Source organism: Cynocephalus volans, chromosome 9, assembly GCF_027409185.1.
Source record: "Cynocephalus volans isolate mCynVol1 chromosome 9, mCynVol1.pri, whole genome shotgun sequence".
Classification (NCBI taxonomy): Eukaryota; Metazoa; Chordata; class Mammalia; order Dermoptera; family Cynocephalidae; genus Cynocephalus; species Cynocephalus volans.
Genome location: NC_084468.1, coordinates 98,986,183 through 99,006,242, shown reverse-complemented (window position 1 = coordinate 99,006,242; position 20,060 = coordinate 98,986,183). Strand labels below are relative to the sequence as shown.

At 37.1% G+C, this 20,060-nt stretch overlaps 1 protein-coding gene across 4 annotated transcripts in view; it reads right to left on the bottom strand.

Annotated features, from left to right (window-relative positions):
* Positions 1 to 20,060, bottom strand: part of ANK2 (ankyrin 2) — a 249,644-nt gene that overhangs the window by 170,841 nt on the left and 58,743 nt on the right. For all 4 annotated transcript variants that reach the window (XM_063108814.1, XM_063108813.1, XM_063108815.1 and 1 more), the window contains exons 3-4: positions 19,009 to 19,107; positions 16,775 to 16,873 (exon numbers count right to left, since the gene is read on the bottom strand). In XM_063108814.1, coding sequence (XP_062964884.1) covers positions 16,775 to 16,873; positions 19,009 to 19,107 — 198 coding nt within the window. The remainder of the gene's footprint in view (positions 1 to 16,774; positions 16,874 to 19,008; positions 19,108 to 20,060) is intronic.

The following is a 20,060-nucleotide window of genomic DNA, read 5'->3' as shown; positions in this document are numbered from 1 at the left end:
AGGGTTACCAACATGACTTTGGGAAAGACGCACGGCCTCATTCGTGTTCCTGTAATGTCTCTAATACACCTTCCAGTTCTAAACTACAATAATTTAATTTACTGAAGAGCATAATATGAGTATGTGGAGAACATAAGGGACTCACACCTCCAAAATAAAGCAAGATATTTAAGAGTTCATCCATAGGAGACTTATCTTCCAAACAGATAATCACTGTCTATATACTATTGCCTCTACAATTTTTGTTAAAGCACAAAACACAGTGCTACTTTAGAAGAATGAAAGATTTTCAAACTTCAAAAAATTAGAACACCAAAACATCAATCCAAGCTGATGTATGTGGACCCTTGCTCCAAAACGCAAGCCATTTGATTATTAATCAATGGCACATTAGAAGAAAGAAGGAAAAGTCCACTTCTAGTCTTTAAGTCCAATTGTCAAAAGTTTGTGAGTTACGAATAACAACAATGAACAAATCCATGACCTTTGTAATGTTTATCATTAGCTCAAATACATTGTGTTCACATTGATGCAAGAATCCTTTCCTAGTCAGACAGATTATGATCACCTGTGAATAGAAGTTGCAAATCTCCCATCTGCTTAAAAGGTTTTGATATATATAGTTAAATAGTTCTCAGTTCTTTCCTGTTCTCTCTTTCTTTCTCTCTCTCATACTTTAGGTGAGAGATGAGCTATTTTACACTACAGCAAAGGGCAAGAGAGATGGTGAGAAGTGGTTGCATTCTGGATATATTTTAAAGACAGACCTGATTTTGTATGGATTTAAAAATGTAGGAGGATAGCAAAAGAGAGGATTCAGGAATGGAGGCTGAGGTTGTGATGGGAAGAATGAAAGTTGAAGTTTCATTAACTGAGATGAAGAAGACGGTGTGATGAGCAGGTTTGAAGAAATAATCAGGAAGTCAGTTTAGAACATATTATGATTTATTCATCTATGTGATATCTACGATATTGAGTAGGCAGTTGGATATATGAGTCTGGGGTCCAGAAAAGAGATTTTGGCCAGAGACATAAATTTCGGTGCATTCTGTGTATGGATAGTATTCAAAACCACAAAACTAGAAAAAGTCACCTGAAGAGTGCGCGTTTATGAAAACTAGAAGAGGTTCAAGGGCTGAGCCTTGGGGCACTCCAACTTTTAGAGGTCAGGAAGCTGAGGAGGAGCCAGTAAGGAGAAGGGGGAAGTATCCAGAAATGTGGGAGGAAAACCTGGAGAGTGTGGTGTCTTGGAAGCCCATGAAAAAATTACTTCCAAGGGATGAGATTATCACCTCTGTAGAATGTACACAGTGGTGCTGTGATCTGAAGAAAGAGGGAGTATTTTAACCATTTACTACCAGGGTAGCTTATTCTCTGTTTTAATTCAGGAGAGAAAAAGGGCTTTTTATGTGAAATTTGAATTCTGTTCCTATTAACAGAAATTTAAAGCCATCTTTGCCATTTACTTTTCTCCCTGCAAATCTTAACCTGACTACAACTTTAATTCCTTTAAAATGTAATATTCGACTTCGATTGGCTTGTGAAGTGATAAATGAATGGTACATCTACTAAAGATTTTACATTTGATGATGTCTTTGCCATAATTCATTCAAATTTCAAGACAAAATGACAGCGAGGCTTCAGCCTTTCCACCATCTGTCCCCAGATAAAGGAGCATAAAGACAAAATATAGCTGTATTAATTTTATTTCAAAAGTTGAAAAATTGCTTTATTTTACTGTAAATGAAAAGAAAATATTATGATGTCTTTTCAAGTGTATGTGTGTGTGTATTTAGCAGACCAGTAATTTTAATGTTGGAGTTCTAGAATAGGGGATACTAATAATGCCAGTTTCTAGGCAAAATTTCAAGGACATCAATTCTCATCATTTCTCTAAGCATATTGGAGAATGAAAAATTAGAGAAAGCATATTTCATTTTACTTGCACTGCTGAGGAACACAGATGCTCTTGCAAACTTATAATCACCCAATAGACTGATTTTCAGAGTCAAAAACATAACACAAATATCTTTACTTCTTTCTTATTCCTGGTAAAATGCAAGTACCTGCCCTCATCTGAACTTCAAAGCATTTCAATTACAAATAGTAACACTCCCAATTAAAAAACAAAACAAAACAAAAAACCCAAGACTCTTATTAAGAAAAAAACATATGTATATATTTAGGAAAAAAAAAAAAAGCCCTGAAGACAAAGCCGTTTTTTTTAATCTGTGACCATAGATCCCATTTTCTACAGTGTGTGTGTGTGTGTGTGTGTGTGTGTGTGTGTGTGTGTGTGCGCGCGCGCGTGTGCACATGACTGGATGGGATGTTCCATTATGAGTTTCTGCTTCGAGAGCCAAAGATGGCTCTGTGACCATATGGAAGCAATTCAGGGTGATGGGCATGCTGGCCAACTGTGTAGGCTTTCTTCCTCTTCACAGTCCAACTCAAGTTATTTGTGACAATGAGTTAGGGCCAATGAAGAGAAAACGATTGGAAGCAGACCTGAAAAAAACATTTATCATTGCATGTAATGGGTGCATCCACCCCCAAAATTCTAGGGGTGTGACCAATAGTGGAATAATCTTGCAACTGGCATTAATAGCCATGGTCTGTAGAAAATCTGAAAACTAATCAAATAATAGCCTAATCATGTTGGAATTACAAATAGGAAAGTCTTTTGGAATAAAATTTCCAGGATCGAAAGAACAAAGAATACTGTTCATAAAAAAGGCAAAAGGAATCATGAAAACTAGAAATAAGTTTTCAGTAAAACATGATATCAAGAATACCAAATGACATTTATTTGAACTCACTTGCCATTAAAATAAGATGAAAAGGCAAAAAAGAAAAAATAAAAGCTCTACTTCTAGAACTGAAGCACAAAAATTTTCAAGAACAAGTAGAAGAATGTAGAGATAGATAATATTTCAGAAATTGTATTCTAGTCTTAGACACGTTAAAAATCGTGTTTGGTTAAAGAACAGTCTAAGGGAATGGACGGTTGAATGAAATCCAGATTACGGATACGACCTCACAGTGCACCTGAATCCCTTTACTTACTAGTAAATATTTTGTGGAATGCTTTTAGTTATCCCAGCATCTGAGTGCCCAGACAAGCAGAGAATTAATGGCATCTAAGCCATGGGCCTAGCTCTCATAGGAGGTAAGCAGGGTTTTAGATTTCCCCAGTAGAGGCAGAAGATGTAAAAACAGTTTAATGGGAAACAATGAACAATGCTGAGAATTATTTGGAAGGAAGGGGTCCATACCAAATGACCATGAGTTTGTGGCTGCATCACTAATTTGTTATGAGACCTTGGTTTCCTTATTTGTGTCATAAATTTTCCCATATCTAAAATGAGAATAGTTATTGCTGATCCACTTAATTGTAAAGATAGAATGACACTAAATAACAAATAAAATACACTTTAAAATTAAGAGTCTGAATGCAAGATATTATTATCAGGCTGTAGTTTTGTGACACATGGAATCTTTTCCAATACGGACTGAGCTCCCTGCACACACACTTCTTGAGAAGCCTCTTGACAGCTTCTAGTCCTTCCCTTCTAATGAAATCACATTTTCCTAAAGGATAGAGATCTTTACCATAGTCATGTTCCATAATTTTCCTTAGTTTCTGCTGTCCGGAGATAGTACCTAGTCTGGAATCCAGTTTACTTTTTTTTTTTTTTTAGTTGTGGAAAAATATACATAATATAAACTAGTTCGCTTTGTAAAAAAAAAAACAAAAAAAACAATGAATGGATATTTCTAGGGTAACTTTGCTTTACAGTAGTTATTCTGATTTTAATTATTTTATATTTAGAGAATATACTAAAGATCTAAAGGAAAAATACTCTTGTATGAAAACTAAAAGTCACATTTTTTGTAGAGAAAATTAAAAGAGGAAAATTCTAAGGATGGATTTCCTTGCTGGCAACAGCAAAATCTTTTTCATGTTTTGAACATTTTGTAGAGCTACAGCATTTACAGTTCATAGAAAATACTAAATGAAGAATTTTCACCATAAACCTTCAGGAGAATCAGCTTATTTGAACATATACAGGGTTTGGCTTAGAAGAAAAAGAATGTTAAAAATTATTCTTTGAGGTCTGTATGGAAGGCAGAGCTGTTATGAGAACTACGAGAAGCAATGTTGTCTGGGGTTGAAGCTGTGGGCAAGTAAATGAACCATCTGAGTCTCAGTTTGTCATCAATAATGACAGAATAGATGAAGATCAAAAGAGATCATATATACAATGCACCAGAGACAGTTCCTGGCAGTAAACATTATTACTTGTATTATTATTAATATTAATGTCTACCTGTTAGGAATGATTGGAATATACTATAAAGCTAATTCTTATAAATAAAAAGTATACATGTGCATTTTCAGCCTCCAGTCATATATGTGAAAGGTATTATGCAAAATCCTAAACCATAAAAAACGTATAAAAAAATAATCTGCTCCCAAGAAGTTTACCATCTAGAAGAAATTATAGACATACATTAAAAAAATAAATCTGAGGGACTGGCCAGTTAGCTCAGTTGGTTAGAACATAGTGCTGATAACACCAAGGTCCAGGGTTTGATCCCTGTACTGACCAGCTGCCAAAAAAATCAAAAATCAAAAATCAAAAATAAATTAAGAAATAAATAAGTAAGTAAACGTGATATAGGAAAATATCAACAGGCAAAAAGTCAACAAAAAAGGCTACAAGTATTTAAGGAAACTCATGACTGAGAATATTTAAAAAAATTTTTCAAAGTATACTTCCTTTGATAATATAGAATTGGAACAATTTTCTTAGAGATCATGTCTCTCAGTCCAATAGATTTACAGGTTACAGATGCCCTTATAGGATTGTTTAGAGGCTGTTAAGACGCTTATTAAAGATGTCTAGAAATTATCGTATTTTCAGAAAGCATGCAACCATCCTCATGGCAAATAACATTTCTCAGCTCACTCCAATTTGACTTCCAGTCCAATTATTCCACCAAAATGGACTTCCCTGAGGTCTTAATGAGACCTCCACGCCACTGAATCCAGGAGACAAAAGAACAAAGCCAGAGAGCTAAATGGTCAAAGCAACACTTAAAATCTCTCTGAGAACTGGCTCAGTAGAGACCACATTGCTACCACTGCTGAAAACAGAAATGTAAATAAACATTTGTTTCTTGTTATTCTATCAATTACATGATTCCATTTAGAGTACTTAAATTGATCCTGCTGGTGTTGTGGAACTCTTCATGAATTAAGGACACTGTCTACCAAAATTGGCACTGTGTCATGTGGAGGTAAGCCTCACATAGATCTCACAGTTTATGTAGAGAATGCAGAAAAATCCATAAATGTGTACTTCTCTATAACCTATGAACTCCAGAATTTTACTAAACATTTATTCCTTGGAGCTTTTCAGAGAGTTTCTTACCTTCTTAATTAAAAAATAACTTTAGTGGTCCTTTTCCATGTAACTTGAAGTTTGTCAAAGGCAAAGCACTATGCAGTCATCAATGCTCCTATAATTTCAGATTATTCTGCATTTCAGTCCCTTGAATTATGTTCTTAGAAAGATGCAGAAGTGTTTCCCCTATGTTTTCCTTAAGCGATTTTTATGGTTTCAAGTCTTATAAGACTTCAACCCATTTTGAGTTGATTTTGGTATACAGTGAGAGGTGCAAGTCCAATTTCATTCTTCTACATATAGAAGTCCAATTTTCCCAGCACCATTTATTGAATAGACAGTCTTTTCCACAATTTATGTTCTTGTTGCCTTTGTCAAAGATCAGTTGGCTGTAAGTCTGTGGGTTGATTCCCAGGTTTTCTATTCTGTTCCATCGATGCGATTGTCTGCTTTTATGCTAGTACCATGCTGCTTTAGTTACTTTGGCTTTGTAATATAATTTGAAGTTGGGTAGTGTTATGCCTCCAGCTTAATTTTTTTTGCTTAGGATTACTTTGGCTTTTCAGGGTCTTTTGAAGTTCTATATGAATGCTAGCATTGCTTTTTCTGTTTCTGTGAAGAATGACATTAGCATTTTGTTGGGGATTGCATTGAATCTGTAGATTGCTTTAGGTAGAAAGGGGAAACACTCCAGGAAGTGGGACTGGACAAAGTCTTTATGAGTAAGATCCCAAAAGCACAAACAACAAAAGAAAAAATAAACAAATGAGACTATATCAAATTAACAAGCTTCTGCACAGCAAAGGAAACAATCAACACAGCAGAAAAACAACGTATGGAATGGGAGAAAATATTTGCGAAGTATACATTTGACAAGGGAGTAATATCCAGAAAATATAAAGAATTCAAATAACTGTACAGTAAAAAAACAATCCAATTAAAAAATAGGCAAAGGAGATGGATAGACACTTTTCAAAGGAAGACATACAAATGGCCTACTGGTATATGAAAAAAATGCTCAACATCACTAGTCATCAGAGAAATGAAAACCAAAACCACATTGAGATATCATCTCACCCTAGTTACAATGACCATTGTTAAAAAGAACAAAAACAACAAATGCTGGGTAGGATGCAGAGGAAGGGGAACTCTTCTGCACTGTTGGTGGGACTGTAAATTAGTACAGCCATTATGGAAAACAGTATGGAGGTTCCTCAAACAATGCAGATATAACTACCATATGATCCAGCAATCCCACTACTGGGGATATATCCAAAAGAATGGAAATCATAATGTTGAAGGGATACCTGCACTCCCATGTTCACTGAAGTTCTATTTACAACTGCCAAGATATGGGACCAACCTAAATGTCCATTGATGGATGACCGGATAAGGAAAATGTAGTATATATGATAATGGAATACTACTCATCCATAAAAAAGAATGAAATTCTGCCATTTGCAGCAACATGGATGAGTCTGGACAAAATTATGTTAAGTGAAATATGTCAGACAAGGAAAGAGAAATACCGCATATTCTCACTTATAACTGGGTGCTAAGGAAGAAAGAAAAAAAGAAAAAGGGGAAAAAATCTTTCCAGGGATCCTAAGATGGCGGTGGCTGTGGTGGTTGGCACTGAGTAGCTGAGGTGGAAAAGGCGGCCACTGGGCCTTAGGCAGCCGGGAAACTTGTGGACCTTCCTCTTGCCGTCTCTTAAGGGAGGACCGCTGCTGGTGGCCGGTCGTGGGGGCTGACTGCCACTTTGCCCTTGGCAGGAGAGGCTGCCTCGTTTACAGGCAACAGCTTTGAAGTGTGGAGCAGGAAAAGAACTGTTTCTTAGCTGCAGCGGCCAGCTGCCCTATTCAGGATTCAAGGTTTCAGGCCAGCATAAAAGAAGATTCCTGGGAGCGCCCGAGCTGCACCGCGGGACCGAGTGAGCAGCCCGAGGTGGCGGCGGCCGAGGACGGGGACGGCGACAACGAAGAGGCAGAGAGTTAGCCGCCCAGCCTGGCCCAGCCCCGTGAGTGACCCCCAGCCTGGCCCTGCTTGGGGGGCGGACGCCCACTCTGCTTCTGCCTGCCCCACCGGGCCACTCACCGGCCCTGGGGCTGCCTCCATTTTCTCAGGTGGTGGCGGCTCCAGCCCGGCTTGGCCAGGCCTGTCCTCCTTGCCCGGCTCGGCTCCTCACTGAGCCTTCCCACTTGCTTACCCTGGCGCGGGGCTTCCCGGGGCCTGCGGGCCGGACTCCCCTCCCACTCCCTCGGCGGTACTCTGGCAGGGCTGGTGGCGTGGGGCGTCGCCAGCCAGTGTCGGGAGGGCAAGGAAGTATGGGCAGGGCCAACTGTCACTCCACCGCACCCTGGGCTCCGGCCCCCAGTAAACTTCCTGTTACCGGGAGGCAGATACCATCTCTGCGGCCACCAGTTTGGAAAAACGCCTAACCGATTTCTGGTTAGGAAGAGTGTGGTCAGAGCGTTCCTGAGTTCGCTTGAACCTGCCGGAGAGCTGACTGTGGGTGGGCACCGGAGTTGGTCCGCATCGGGGGGATTCAAAGGTGAACCGTGTGCTGCGGGCTCCTCCCCCGAGGAGCTCAGGCTCTGGTGTGGGAGATAAGACAAATACACAAATAACAGCGATACCAGGAGGAAGGTGATAAGTCCCGAGAAAGATCTACACAGTGCTACAAAGGCACCCAGAGCGACCGGTCGTCTGCACCTAGCAGAAACCTGGTAGGCTTCCTGGGCGAGGCGGTGACGAGCAGGGTCTTGAAGGCCCAGCTGATAGACAAGGGTTGCAGAAGACACGTCCCAGCCCAGGCCAGTGCGCACAGAGCGGGGAGACGTCCGGCTAGGGAGGCGGAGACTCGGCAGAAAACACACACCCTGCGGGCAGCCACTGCGAGATCCAGCAGCCCAGCCTAGTGCACACAGAGTGGGGAGATGAACGGCTAGGGAGGCGGCGGCTCGACAGAAACCACACACCCTGTGGGGCCACCACTGCATGATCCAGCAGCCTGGGCCAGAGCGCACAGAACAGGGAGAAGTCCTGCACAGGAAGTGGAAGCTCAGCAGAGACCACAGACCCTGCGGTACTGCTCCGTGATCCAGCAGCCCAGCAGAGTCCAAGCTGACCAGAGAGGTGGCTCCCCGGAGAGGCCCAAGACCCGAGGTAACCACACACAGAAGGTACTAGAGGCCAACTGAGCAGTCATGGAGGTAGGCATACCAAATTGGCAACCACAGCAACATCTTAGTTAGTCAATAGTCTCAAACTGGTGGAGTGTGAAACCCCCTGCCACAATGAATAAACATCAAAAAAAAGATACCAGAAATACAAAAAATCAAGAAAGTACACCACCAAAAGTTAATAAATCTCAAACTCTAGATCCTATAGAACAAGAAGCTCTTGAAATGACTGACAAGGAATTTTGAGTGATAATTCAAAGGAAACTGAATGAGATACAAGAAAACTCAGCTAGACATCTTGATGAAACGAGGAAAAGTATACAGGACCTGAAAGAGGAAATGTACAAGGAAATCAATGTCCTGAAAAAAAGTGTAGCAGAACTTGCTAAACTGAAGAAGTTATTCAGCGAAGTAAAAAACACAACGGAGAGTTTAACCAGCAGGCTTGTCGAAGATGAAGAGAGAACCTCTGAACTTGAAGATGGGTTGTTTGAAATAACACAAGCAGACAAAAAGAAAGAAAAAAGAATCAAGGACATTGAAGAAAATCTGAGAGAGATATCAGACAACCTTAGGCACTCAAATATCCAAGTCATGGGTATTCCAGAAGGGGAGGAAAACGGAGATTGCATTGAAAACATATTCAACAAAATAGTGACAGAAAACTTCCCAAGTATAGGAAAAATCACAGATCTTCAGATCCAGGAAGCTCAACGATCTCCAAACGTATTCAACCCAAAAAGGCCTTCTCCAAGACATGTTATAGTCAAATTGGCAAAACTCAGAGACAAAGAGAGAATCTTAAAAGCTGCAAGAGAGAAGCGTCAAATCACCTATAAGGGAGCCCCAATCAGGCTAACATCAGACTTTTCATCACAAACCCTAAAAGCTAGAAAGGAATGGGATGATATTTTCAAAATACTAAAAGACAAAGATTGCCAGCCAAGAATACTCTACCCTGCAAGGCTATCCTTCTGAAATGAAGGGCAAATAGTATATTTCTCAGACAAACAAAAACTGCAGGAGTTCACTACCACATGACCACCCTTACAAGAAATCCTCAAGGGAGTACTGGGTTTGGTTCCTGAAAAATATCTACCACTGCCATAAAAACCCAAGAAAAATCAAAACCCACGAGTATAATAAAAAGGGCATTCATGAAGAGAAAACAAACAAACAAAAATGCTATCTACAACCTAAGGAACCAAAAAACACAGAAACCAAACAGTAAATCAGAAAGCAAGGAACAAAAGACACCTAAGACAACCAAACAACCAATAAAATGCTAGGAATTAATCAACACCTTTCAATAACAACTCTTAATGTAAAGGCTTAAATTCCCCAATCAAAAGACACAGACTGGCTGACTGGATTAAAAAGGAGTAGCTCTTCTTATATCGGACAAAATAGACTTTAAACTAAAAACCATAAAAAGAGACAATGAGGGACACTACTTAATGATAAAAGGACTGATCCATGAAGAAGACATTACAATCATAAATATGTACGCACCCAATGTTGGAGCAGCCAGATTTATAAAACAAACTCTATTAGACCTAAAGAAGGAAATAGACACTAATACCATAATTGCAGGGGACCTGAACACCGCACTGTCAATATTAGACAGATCATCTAGGCAAAGAATCAGTAGAGAAACACAAGATCTAAACAAGACTCTAGACCAATTGGAATTGGCAGATATCTACAGAACATTCCATCCAACAACCTCAGAATACTCATCCTTCTCATCAGCACACGGATCATTCTCCAGGATAGATCACATATTAGGTCACAAATCAAGTCTCGATCAATTCAAAAAAATTGGAATTATCCCATGTATTTTCTCAGACCACTATGGATTAAAACTATAAATTAATAACAAATGAAACTCTGGAAATTATACAAACACATGGAAATTAAACAGCATTCTACTTAATGACATATGGGTCCAAGAAGAAATCAAGCAGGAAATCAAAAAATTTATTGAAACTAATGAAAATAATGATACATCATACCAAAACCTGTGGGATACTGCAAAAGCAGTATTAAGGGGGAAATTTATTGCATTAATGCTCACCTCAGAAGAATGGAAAGATGGCAGGTGAACAACCTAACACTTCACCTTAAAGAACTAGAAAAACAAGAACAATCCAAACCTAAAGTTAGCAGACAGAAAGAAATCATTAAGATCAGAGCAGAACTGAATGAAATTGAAACGCAAAAAACAATTCAAAAGATCAATGAATCAAAAAGTTGGTTTTTTGAAAAGATAAATAAAATTGACAAACCATTAGCATGGCTAACATAAAAAAGAAGAGAGAAGACTCAAATAACAAAAATTAGAAATGAAAAAGGCAATATTACAACTGATTCATCTGAAAGACAAGGAATCATTCGAGACTACTATAAATAACTATACGCCAACAAATTTGAAAATCTGGAGGAAATGGATAAATTTCTGGACACACACAAGCTCCCAAAACTGAACCATGAAGACGTAGAAAATTTGAACAGACAAATAACAATAAAGGAGATTGAAGCTGTTATCAGAAGGCTCCCTACATAGAAAAGCCCAGGACCAGATGGATTCACAGCAGAATTTTACCAAACATTCAAAGGGGAATTGACACTGATTCTTTACAAACTATTCCAAAAGATTGAAACAGACGCAAATCTCCCAAACTCATACTATGAAGCAAACATCATCCTGATACCAAAACCAGGTAAAGATATAACCAAAAAGGAAAACTACAGGACGATATCCTTGATGAATATAGATGCAAAAATCCTCACTAAAATACTAGCAAGCAGAATACAGCAACACATACGTAAAATTATTCACCACGATCAAGTGGGATTCATCCCAGGGATGCAAGGTTGGTTCAACATACGCAGATCAATAAATGTGATACACCATATTAATAAAGTCAAACACAAGGACCATATGATCATTTCTATAGATGCTGAAAAAGCATTTGATAAAGTTCAGCACTCATTCATGACAAAGACCCTCTATAAGTTAGGTATAGAGGGAAAGTATCTCAACATAATTAAAGCCATATATGCCAAACCCACTGCCAATATCATCCTGAATGGGGAAAAGCTGAAAGCTTTTCCTTTAAGAACAGGAACTAGACAAGGATGCTCACTCTCACCACTCCTATTCAACATAGTGTTGGAAGTACTAGCCAGAGCAATCAGAGAAGAGAAGGAAATAAAGGGCATCCAGATTGGAAAAGATGAGGTCAAACTTTCCCTGTTTGCAGATTACGTGATCCTATATATCACGTAAAACCTCTACAAAAAAACTGTTGGAATTGATAAATGATTTCAGCACAGTAGCAGGATACAAAATCAATACACAAAAATCAGTAGCATTTCTTTTCTCCAATAGTGAACATGCAGAACGAGAAATCAAGAAAGCCTGCCCATTTACAATAGCCACCAAAAAAATAAAATACTTAGGAATTGAGTTAACCAAGGAGGTGAAAAATCTCTATAATGAGAACTACAAACCACTGCTGAGAGAAATTAGAGAGGATACATGAAGATGGAAAGATATCCCATGCTCTTGGATTGGAAGAATCTACATAGTGAAAATGTCCATACTACCCAAAGTGATATAAAAATTCAATGCAATCCCCATCAAAATTCGACAGACATTTTTCTCAGAAATGGAAAGAACTATCCAGACATTTATATATAATAATAAAAGACCATGCGTAGCCAAAGCAATGCTGAGCAAAAAAAATAAAGCTGGAGGCATAACACTACCAGACTTTAAGCTATACTACAAAGCTATAATAACCAAAACCGTATGGTACTGGCCTAAAAACAGACACACTGATCAATGGAATAGAGAATCCAGAAGTCAACCCACACACTTACTGCCATCTGATCTTTGACAAAGGCACCAAGCCTATTCACTGGGGAAGGGACTGCCTCTTCAGCAAATGGTGCTGGGATAACTGGATATCCATATGCAGGAGAATGAAACTAGATCCATACTCTCACTGTATACTAAAATCAACTCAAAATGGATTAAGGATTTAAATATACACCCTGAAACAATAAAACTTCTTAAAGAAAACATAGGAGAAACACTTCAGGAAATAGGACTGGACACAGACTTCATGAATACGTCCCCAAAAGCACAGGCAACCAAAGGGAAAATAAACAAATGGGATTATATCAAACTAAAAAGCTTCTGCACAGCAAAAGAAAAATTAACAGAGTTAAAAGACAACCAACAGAGTGGGAGAAAATATTTGCAAAATATACATCTGACAAAGGATTAATATCCAGAATATATAAGGAACTCAAACAACTTTACAAGAAGAAAACAAACAACCCAATTAAAAAATGGGCAAAAGAGCTAAGTAGGCATTTCTCTAAGGTAGATATACAAATGGCCAACAGACATATGAAAAAATGCTCAACATCACTCAGCATCCGGGAAATGCAAATCAAAACCACACTGAGATACCATCTAACCCCAGTTAGGATGGCTAAAATCCAAAAGACCCTGAACGATAAATGCTGGCGAGGTTGCGGAGAAAAAGGAACTCTCATACATTGTTGGTGGGACTGCAAAATGGTGCAGCCTCTATGGAAAATGGTATGGAGTTTCCTCAAACAATTGCAGATAGATCTACCATACGACCCAGCTATCCCACTGTTGGGAATATACCCAGAGGAATGGAAATCATCAAGTTGAAGGTATACCTGTTCCCCAATGTTCATCACAGCACTCTTTACAATAGCCAAGAGTTGGAACCAGCCCAAATGTCCATCATTGGATGAGTGGATATGGAAAATGTGGTACATGTACACAATGGAATACTACTCAGCTATAAAAACGAATGAAATACTGCCATTTGCAAAAACATGGATGGACCTTAAGAGAATTATATTAAGTGAAACGAGTCAGGCACAGAAGAGAAATACCAAATGTTCTCACTTATTGGTAGGAGCTAAAAATTAATATATAAATTCACACACACACACACACAAAGAAAACCGGGGGGGTGGAGGAAGAAGATATAACAACTACAATTACTTGAAGTTGATATGACAAGCAAACAGAAAGGACATTGTTGGGGGGGAGGGAGGAGAGGGAGGAGGGAGGGAGGTTTTGGTGATCGGCAACAATAATCAACCACAATGTATATCGACAAAATAAAATTTAAAAAAAAATCCATTTAACTGAACAGTCAAAATGGCGCATTTTATTGTAAGTAAATTATACTCAATAAAGATGATTTATTCATCCAAAAAAATAAAAAAGAAAAAGGAAGATAGAAAGACCTAAACAATTCCTTGTACTTTCAGAATATTAACCATGGGTGTGGGGGGGAGGGGGGCGATTGTTGGAGGGATAGGTTGGGTAAAGAGCATAAAGAAAGGTCACGATGTATAATAATAATATGCTTATAATAAATAATCTTTAAAAAAGGAAAGATGTAGAAGAAGGTATAATTTGAGTATGAAACTCAGAGTTTATGTTGTGCGTTTGGGATCCCTACATCCTTTTTCTGGTTCTCAAAAGCATGTGACTGTCCAGGTGCTGTGAGCATGTCTACCACCCATCCACCTGACATTCAATGTTGTCACATAAAGAAATTTGTATCTTAAATAAGAGAGAAGTGAGGGGGATCACATAGGAGGAAGGACTCATAGCAGTCCTCAATGGCCCTAAAACCATGCCTTTTGAGATTTGTTCACACACAGGGGCAAAATAATCAACCCTTTAATATAAATTCATGTATTTTAATTCCACTCATTGAATTATAAATTATTCTAAGTAATAATAATTTTTTTGTTAACTGATAATGATAGACACCTAAATTTAATATAGCAAATAATGTCATTATCAAATGACAGGCATTCAGAAAAACATCCTAAAATTTAATTATTAATTTTCCTCACTCTAGAACTTTCTTACACTATTATAGAAACCAGGTTGAAGCTATTTATCAGAATTCCCTCCAATATAAATCTTAAATTCACGTAATAGTATACAGTGAAAAATAAGGATCATTTTAATCTCAGTGATGATATGAAACTTCTTTTAAGTTCTGTTATTATCTGGCTGTGACTATTAAAAAAGGCTCATTGACTCTGAAAGCAAATTACCAATTAAATGGTTTTAGCTTCTTCTCCTTGAAGTCTCCAAAGAATATAAATTTCCAACCACTGCCTCTAAAGCATATAAATTTCCAACCACTGCATAATAACTGATATCATAGCTTTTAACAAGCATTTACCTAAGAGCATTTGCCATCTGTCGACTTTTATACCACTGTGTTCAACCGGTCATTTTGAGAAAAGTAACCATGCAGATTTTAACAGCACCAATGTACATGTGAATTTCCTGTAGAGTGGAAAGAATCTCCTCTGGGCAACTGAACCAAACCAGGCTTTCATTTCCACGCTTCATAAGCACACTATTGATCAGGTATGTAACTGAATTTATACTTAGTGAATCTTACTGTAACATCTTATATCCAGTTTTCTCTCACATTCTCTAAAGCAGTCATTCTTAAAGTGTGGTGCCTAGAACGGCAGCATGAGCAGCATTAAAGAACTTGCAAAAAAAAAGAAAATTCTCAGGTTCTACCTCAGAACTGAATCAAACTCTGGAGTGGAGCCTATATATGTGTGTTTCAACAACGTTGCAGGTGATTATAATTTAGGCTAAAGTCTGAGAACCTCTACTCTAAAGCAAAACAATGTTCTCCTGCTGTAAGAAAAGTTTTATCCCTGACTTTGAAGCAGTATATTTTGTCAAGTCCTTTGTCTCCAAGTCTAAGATGCTATCATACTTTACAGAATATACAAGTGTACTTAACACATGGTACCACATTTTAAAAATTGTATTTAATAAAGGTTTTAGAATAAGGCATATCCTCAACACATGTTAAAACACTGATGTGTATTTAACTAAAAGTTTGAAAAAAGAATTATGACTAATTAAAGCAGTAGGATATTACAGAGATAAAAATGAATAATATCTGTATAATTTCAACATATTTTTCCTTATAATCAAAATCAAAGAAGATAGGGCTGATTCTAACCTTTGCCTTTAGCATTTTCTGGGCCTAGAACTTGTTCTTTCTATACAAATAGAGCCATGTCTACTTGATGAATGAATGAGCAGTATAAATAATAGGTATTTCTACACAATGGCCTTCAAAAGAAAACTGATGAGGTTATCTTAGATATCAGATAGAAAGGAGCTGGCTAATTTTGCCAATAACCTTTGTGATGTGGCCTGTATCAGAAAAGCTAAAGAGGCCTGGAAAAATAAAGAGAAGGAAGGAATTTTATTATGTACACCTTAATTGCTACATACATACATAATAGATATCAACAGAAACCTCTGCGGCTGGTCAGTTAGCTCAGTTGGTTGGAGGGCGGTGTTGTAACACCAAGGTCTAAGGATTCGGATCCCCATACCAGCCAGGGGCGGCCATTTAAAAAAAAAAAAAAAAAAAAGAGAGAGCGAGAGCAAAGCTTTGTGCAGAACCACATGTTCTCCTATGTTTTCCTCCTTTCTACCAGAAAAAAAAAAAAAAGAAAAGGAGTCAGGTTTATAGTACAATTTATAGCATAATTTTGATTAAATAATTACTTTTTAAAGATTTTTCTTAATTTCATTTTAACACGGTTCATTTCCTATTATTATAAGTATCATAAGGCTGTGGGGCTTGAATTTGCCTGTTTCCCTTAGCAGTTTAGGGAAGCCCACATTTGGGGTGTGAGGTAACTAAAGTAGTGTGATTCCCACTTTAAAGCATATTTCTCACTAGAATGCTAATCTTTTGAGAATTTTTAAAATTTAGGAAAAGAAAATACTTTTATAGAGCAACACAGAACTTGCACGAATAATTCATTTCACAAATGTCACTCATTCTGAAAAAAAACCACATTATAGCCTTTTTAAAAATACTTAAAGACAATGATAGACTTACATTTGTCAAGTATTCAGTTACATTAAAAGTGATATGATATGCTAAGAAATAAGAAATTTTATTAATAAAATAATTTGGCTAAAGTAAATAACAGAGCATTTCTAATAAATTTATCTTCCAACATCTAGCTAAACCCATTATATCAACTTCACAAAACTGTTCTAATCTAAATATATTCACATTAGAGAAAATTTAAATGTCATACCTGAGACTGTGCATTAATATTGGCTCCTTCCTTAACAAGAACTTTGACAACTTCTGCTTGTCCAGCCAGAGATGCAATGTGAAGAGCGGTATTTCCCTTCTGTTTTGGAGAAACGAAATAGAAAATGTTAGAGGTTTCCAAGTTTTGTAAAAATCAAAATGTGTAGGTATTTTCAACTTTGCTGATTCCTTCAACTGATTAAAATGTGTCATTTTATCAAAGCAGTTGCCCCACTTTGTGAAGGGATTATTTTTCATCATCAAAAACATTGGCCATCTTAGATAGTGTTCTTCTTTTCTATCTTTCACAATACTGGTGGAGAGTTGAGAACAGAGAAAGACCGAGTTCTTAATGATTCAAAACATTGGCGATGTGTTTGCTTGTGTGCCCAACAATATCTCATGAGGCTCATGGGATTTAGTCACGAACTAAAGAGTCCTAGTGCAAGGAAATATGAGTTAAAAAAAAAAAAAAGTTTACTGAAACATTGAGTTTATTTCATCTTTCAAGGAAACCTAGGGATTTTCAGTGGGTAGAGAAACTGACTTAGCTCACTGTTGTGTTTCCAGTCATTAGGGCACATGGTTGCTGCTCAAAATATTTTAGGAATGAAAAAATAAATTTTACATGAATCGTAATGTTACCAATGATTTCTACTATTTGCTACATCAAAATTTTACTGTCTTCAACACCAAACACCAATGAAAAATAATTTAAACCTCTCATGAAAATAAAATATAGGCCAACAGATTAAAAACCACCTGCAATGTGATTAAAATAAATAATAAAAAAGAAAAAAAATAAAAATAAAAAACATAAACCTGTAGTTTCTGAGCCATAAAGTTTGCACTGTAGTTCTCTTTTTACCACCAGCTCACCATGGACCCATTAACAACTCACTTAGTATTTGGGGAGCCCAGTTTTCTTATTTTTAAATGAGAATTTTTTCTGGAATTTTTTTCTAATCTATAATTAAAAGTAAACCTATATTTTAAAATATCAATAGACTTTAAAGAAAAGGAAAAATGAAAACAATAATAAATACTTAAGCAACCGAAAGGTGGTAGGTTTAATAAACATACTATATTAATATGGAAAACTCAGAGAAGGCAAATAATTTCATCTACATTCAAATTGACATTCTTTAAATATTTGTTCAACACTTACTTGATGTGCTCAAGTGAAATATTAATCAACATGTTTACTTTCTTTTGTGTTCAAAGTAAGGAATTTATTGCATACGGTGAACTTATATTTTAACTTCTTTGGAATTGCCAGACAGTGTCTGTTTGTTTTTGTTTTTTAAATTTCTTCTAGAATTGCTGTTTACTATACTATAAGCAGGACCAATGTACATTTTGGCAGTTATGCATGAGGTGTTGGAAATCCAGATTAGCTGCCATATTTCTAATTTATTCCCACATTCTTTTTTGTCCAGAGGCTTGATAGTCTGACTTCTCTGCATCTCCTCCAGCCATATTATCACACTCCAGCTCTGATCAACTGGCTTGGCTATGACTGGCTATAGTAATTTCTGAAAAAAGTTTCACCTTGGAAAGATAAACATTTGTCACCATTGATATTATTTTTTAAAATGTCTGTTGTTATGAGATGAATCCCTAACAGTTTAAAGGGATCAACAAGGGAGCAAGTGTCTAGTATACCAAATAACTTGTACATTTCTTTAAAAATGAGTCTAATTTCTTTACAAACACACATTATATTGATAAAACCTAATTTTGCCCTAATAATTGAATCTGTTATCCAAAATCTCTTTACCGTTAGATTATAAAGGATTCTGCATATTCTCTTGCCAAATTGAATGAATACATTAAAGGATATATCAATTTAATTGAAGCATGAAAATTACTTGTTCATTTCCATTGAGGAGTTTACCACGTCAACTTATTTTTTAAAAAATGAATTAACCTTAGGAAAATAGGTGCTATTATCTACAGAAGATTGCGTTAATCTAGTCCTCTATGTGAATCAAAGAAGGAAAGACAAAATACTGGGAACTAGGTTTACACATTTCTTCAGTCTCATGTCTGATAAGTCCTTAAACAAAACAATTCAAACTCTGCTAAGTTTACTGTTTACAGTTTCAATTTTAGTTCAGCATGGTTAAGAATCTTGGTGTTCCAGCAAACCTTGGAAATGTACAACCAGGAAAAGCAGCTTTAAATTATTTCTTCTTTCCTAAGGAAAATAAATTCTACTAGCATGAGCATTACCTTAGTGGCAGAATCCACAGAGGACCCTCTTCCCAGCAGCTCCTGAACCAGACCCACGTGGCCTTCCTTGGCAGCCAGATGGAGAGCGTTGAGTCCATTCTGAAAGAAACAAACGAGGTCTCAGAAGTGGCGTAATGATGAGGGAGAGAGTGTGCTGATGCCATTCAAGCATGTAACCCAAGAATACACAGACTCTGATCCCTTCATTTTTCTTTTCTTTTTTGTTTTTCTTTTTTCTTTTTTTCTTGAATCTATTAAGTTCTGAGAGATGAATTTCCAGTAGTTTTGATTCAGAGAGGCAAACTTTTTTTTTTTACTAAGAAATGGCTAAATATTCTTCTAATGAGGAAAAAAATAGAGCGATTCTATACCATTTATTGTGCAGCCAAAAATAAAATTCAGTCCAGTTTTTGGAACATATAGAACTTTAAATAAATTTTGTTACTTTTTAACAAATGTGATAGGAATGTCCTTTTTATACAATGATTAAAAAGCCATAGGTCATAAAAACGGGCAAATGAGCCGAATTGACATTTCTCAAAAGATGACATACAAAAGGCAACAGGTATATGAAAAAATGCTCAATATCACTAATCAGAGAACTACAAGTCAAAACCATGATGAGATATCATCTCATCCCAGCTACAGTGGCTATTACCAAAAAGACAGTGAATAACAAGTGCTGGCAAGGATGTGGAGGAAGAGGAACCCTTCTACACTGCTGGTGGGACTGTAAATTGGTGCAGCCTTTATGGAAAACAGTGTGGAGGTTTCTCAAGAACTACAGATAGAACTACCATACGATCCAGCAATTCCACTACTAGGTATTTACCCAAAGGAATGGAAATCATCATGTCAAAGGGATGCCTGCACTCCCATATTTATCATGGTTCTATACACAATAGCCAAGAGTTGGAACCAACATAAATGTCCATCAATGGATGACTGTATAAAGAAAATGTGATATATATACACAATGGAATACTACTCAGCTGTGGATAATAATGAAATTCTGCCATTTACAGCAACATGGATGAGTTTGGAGAAAATAA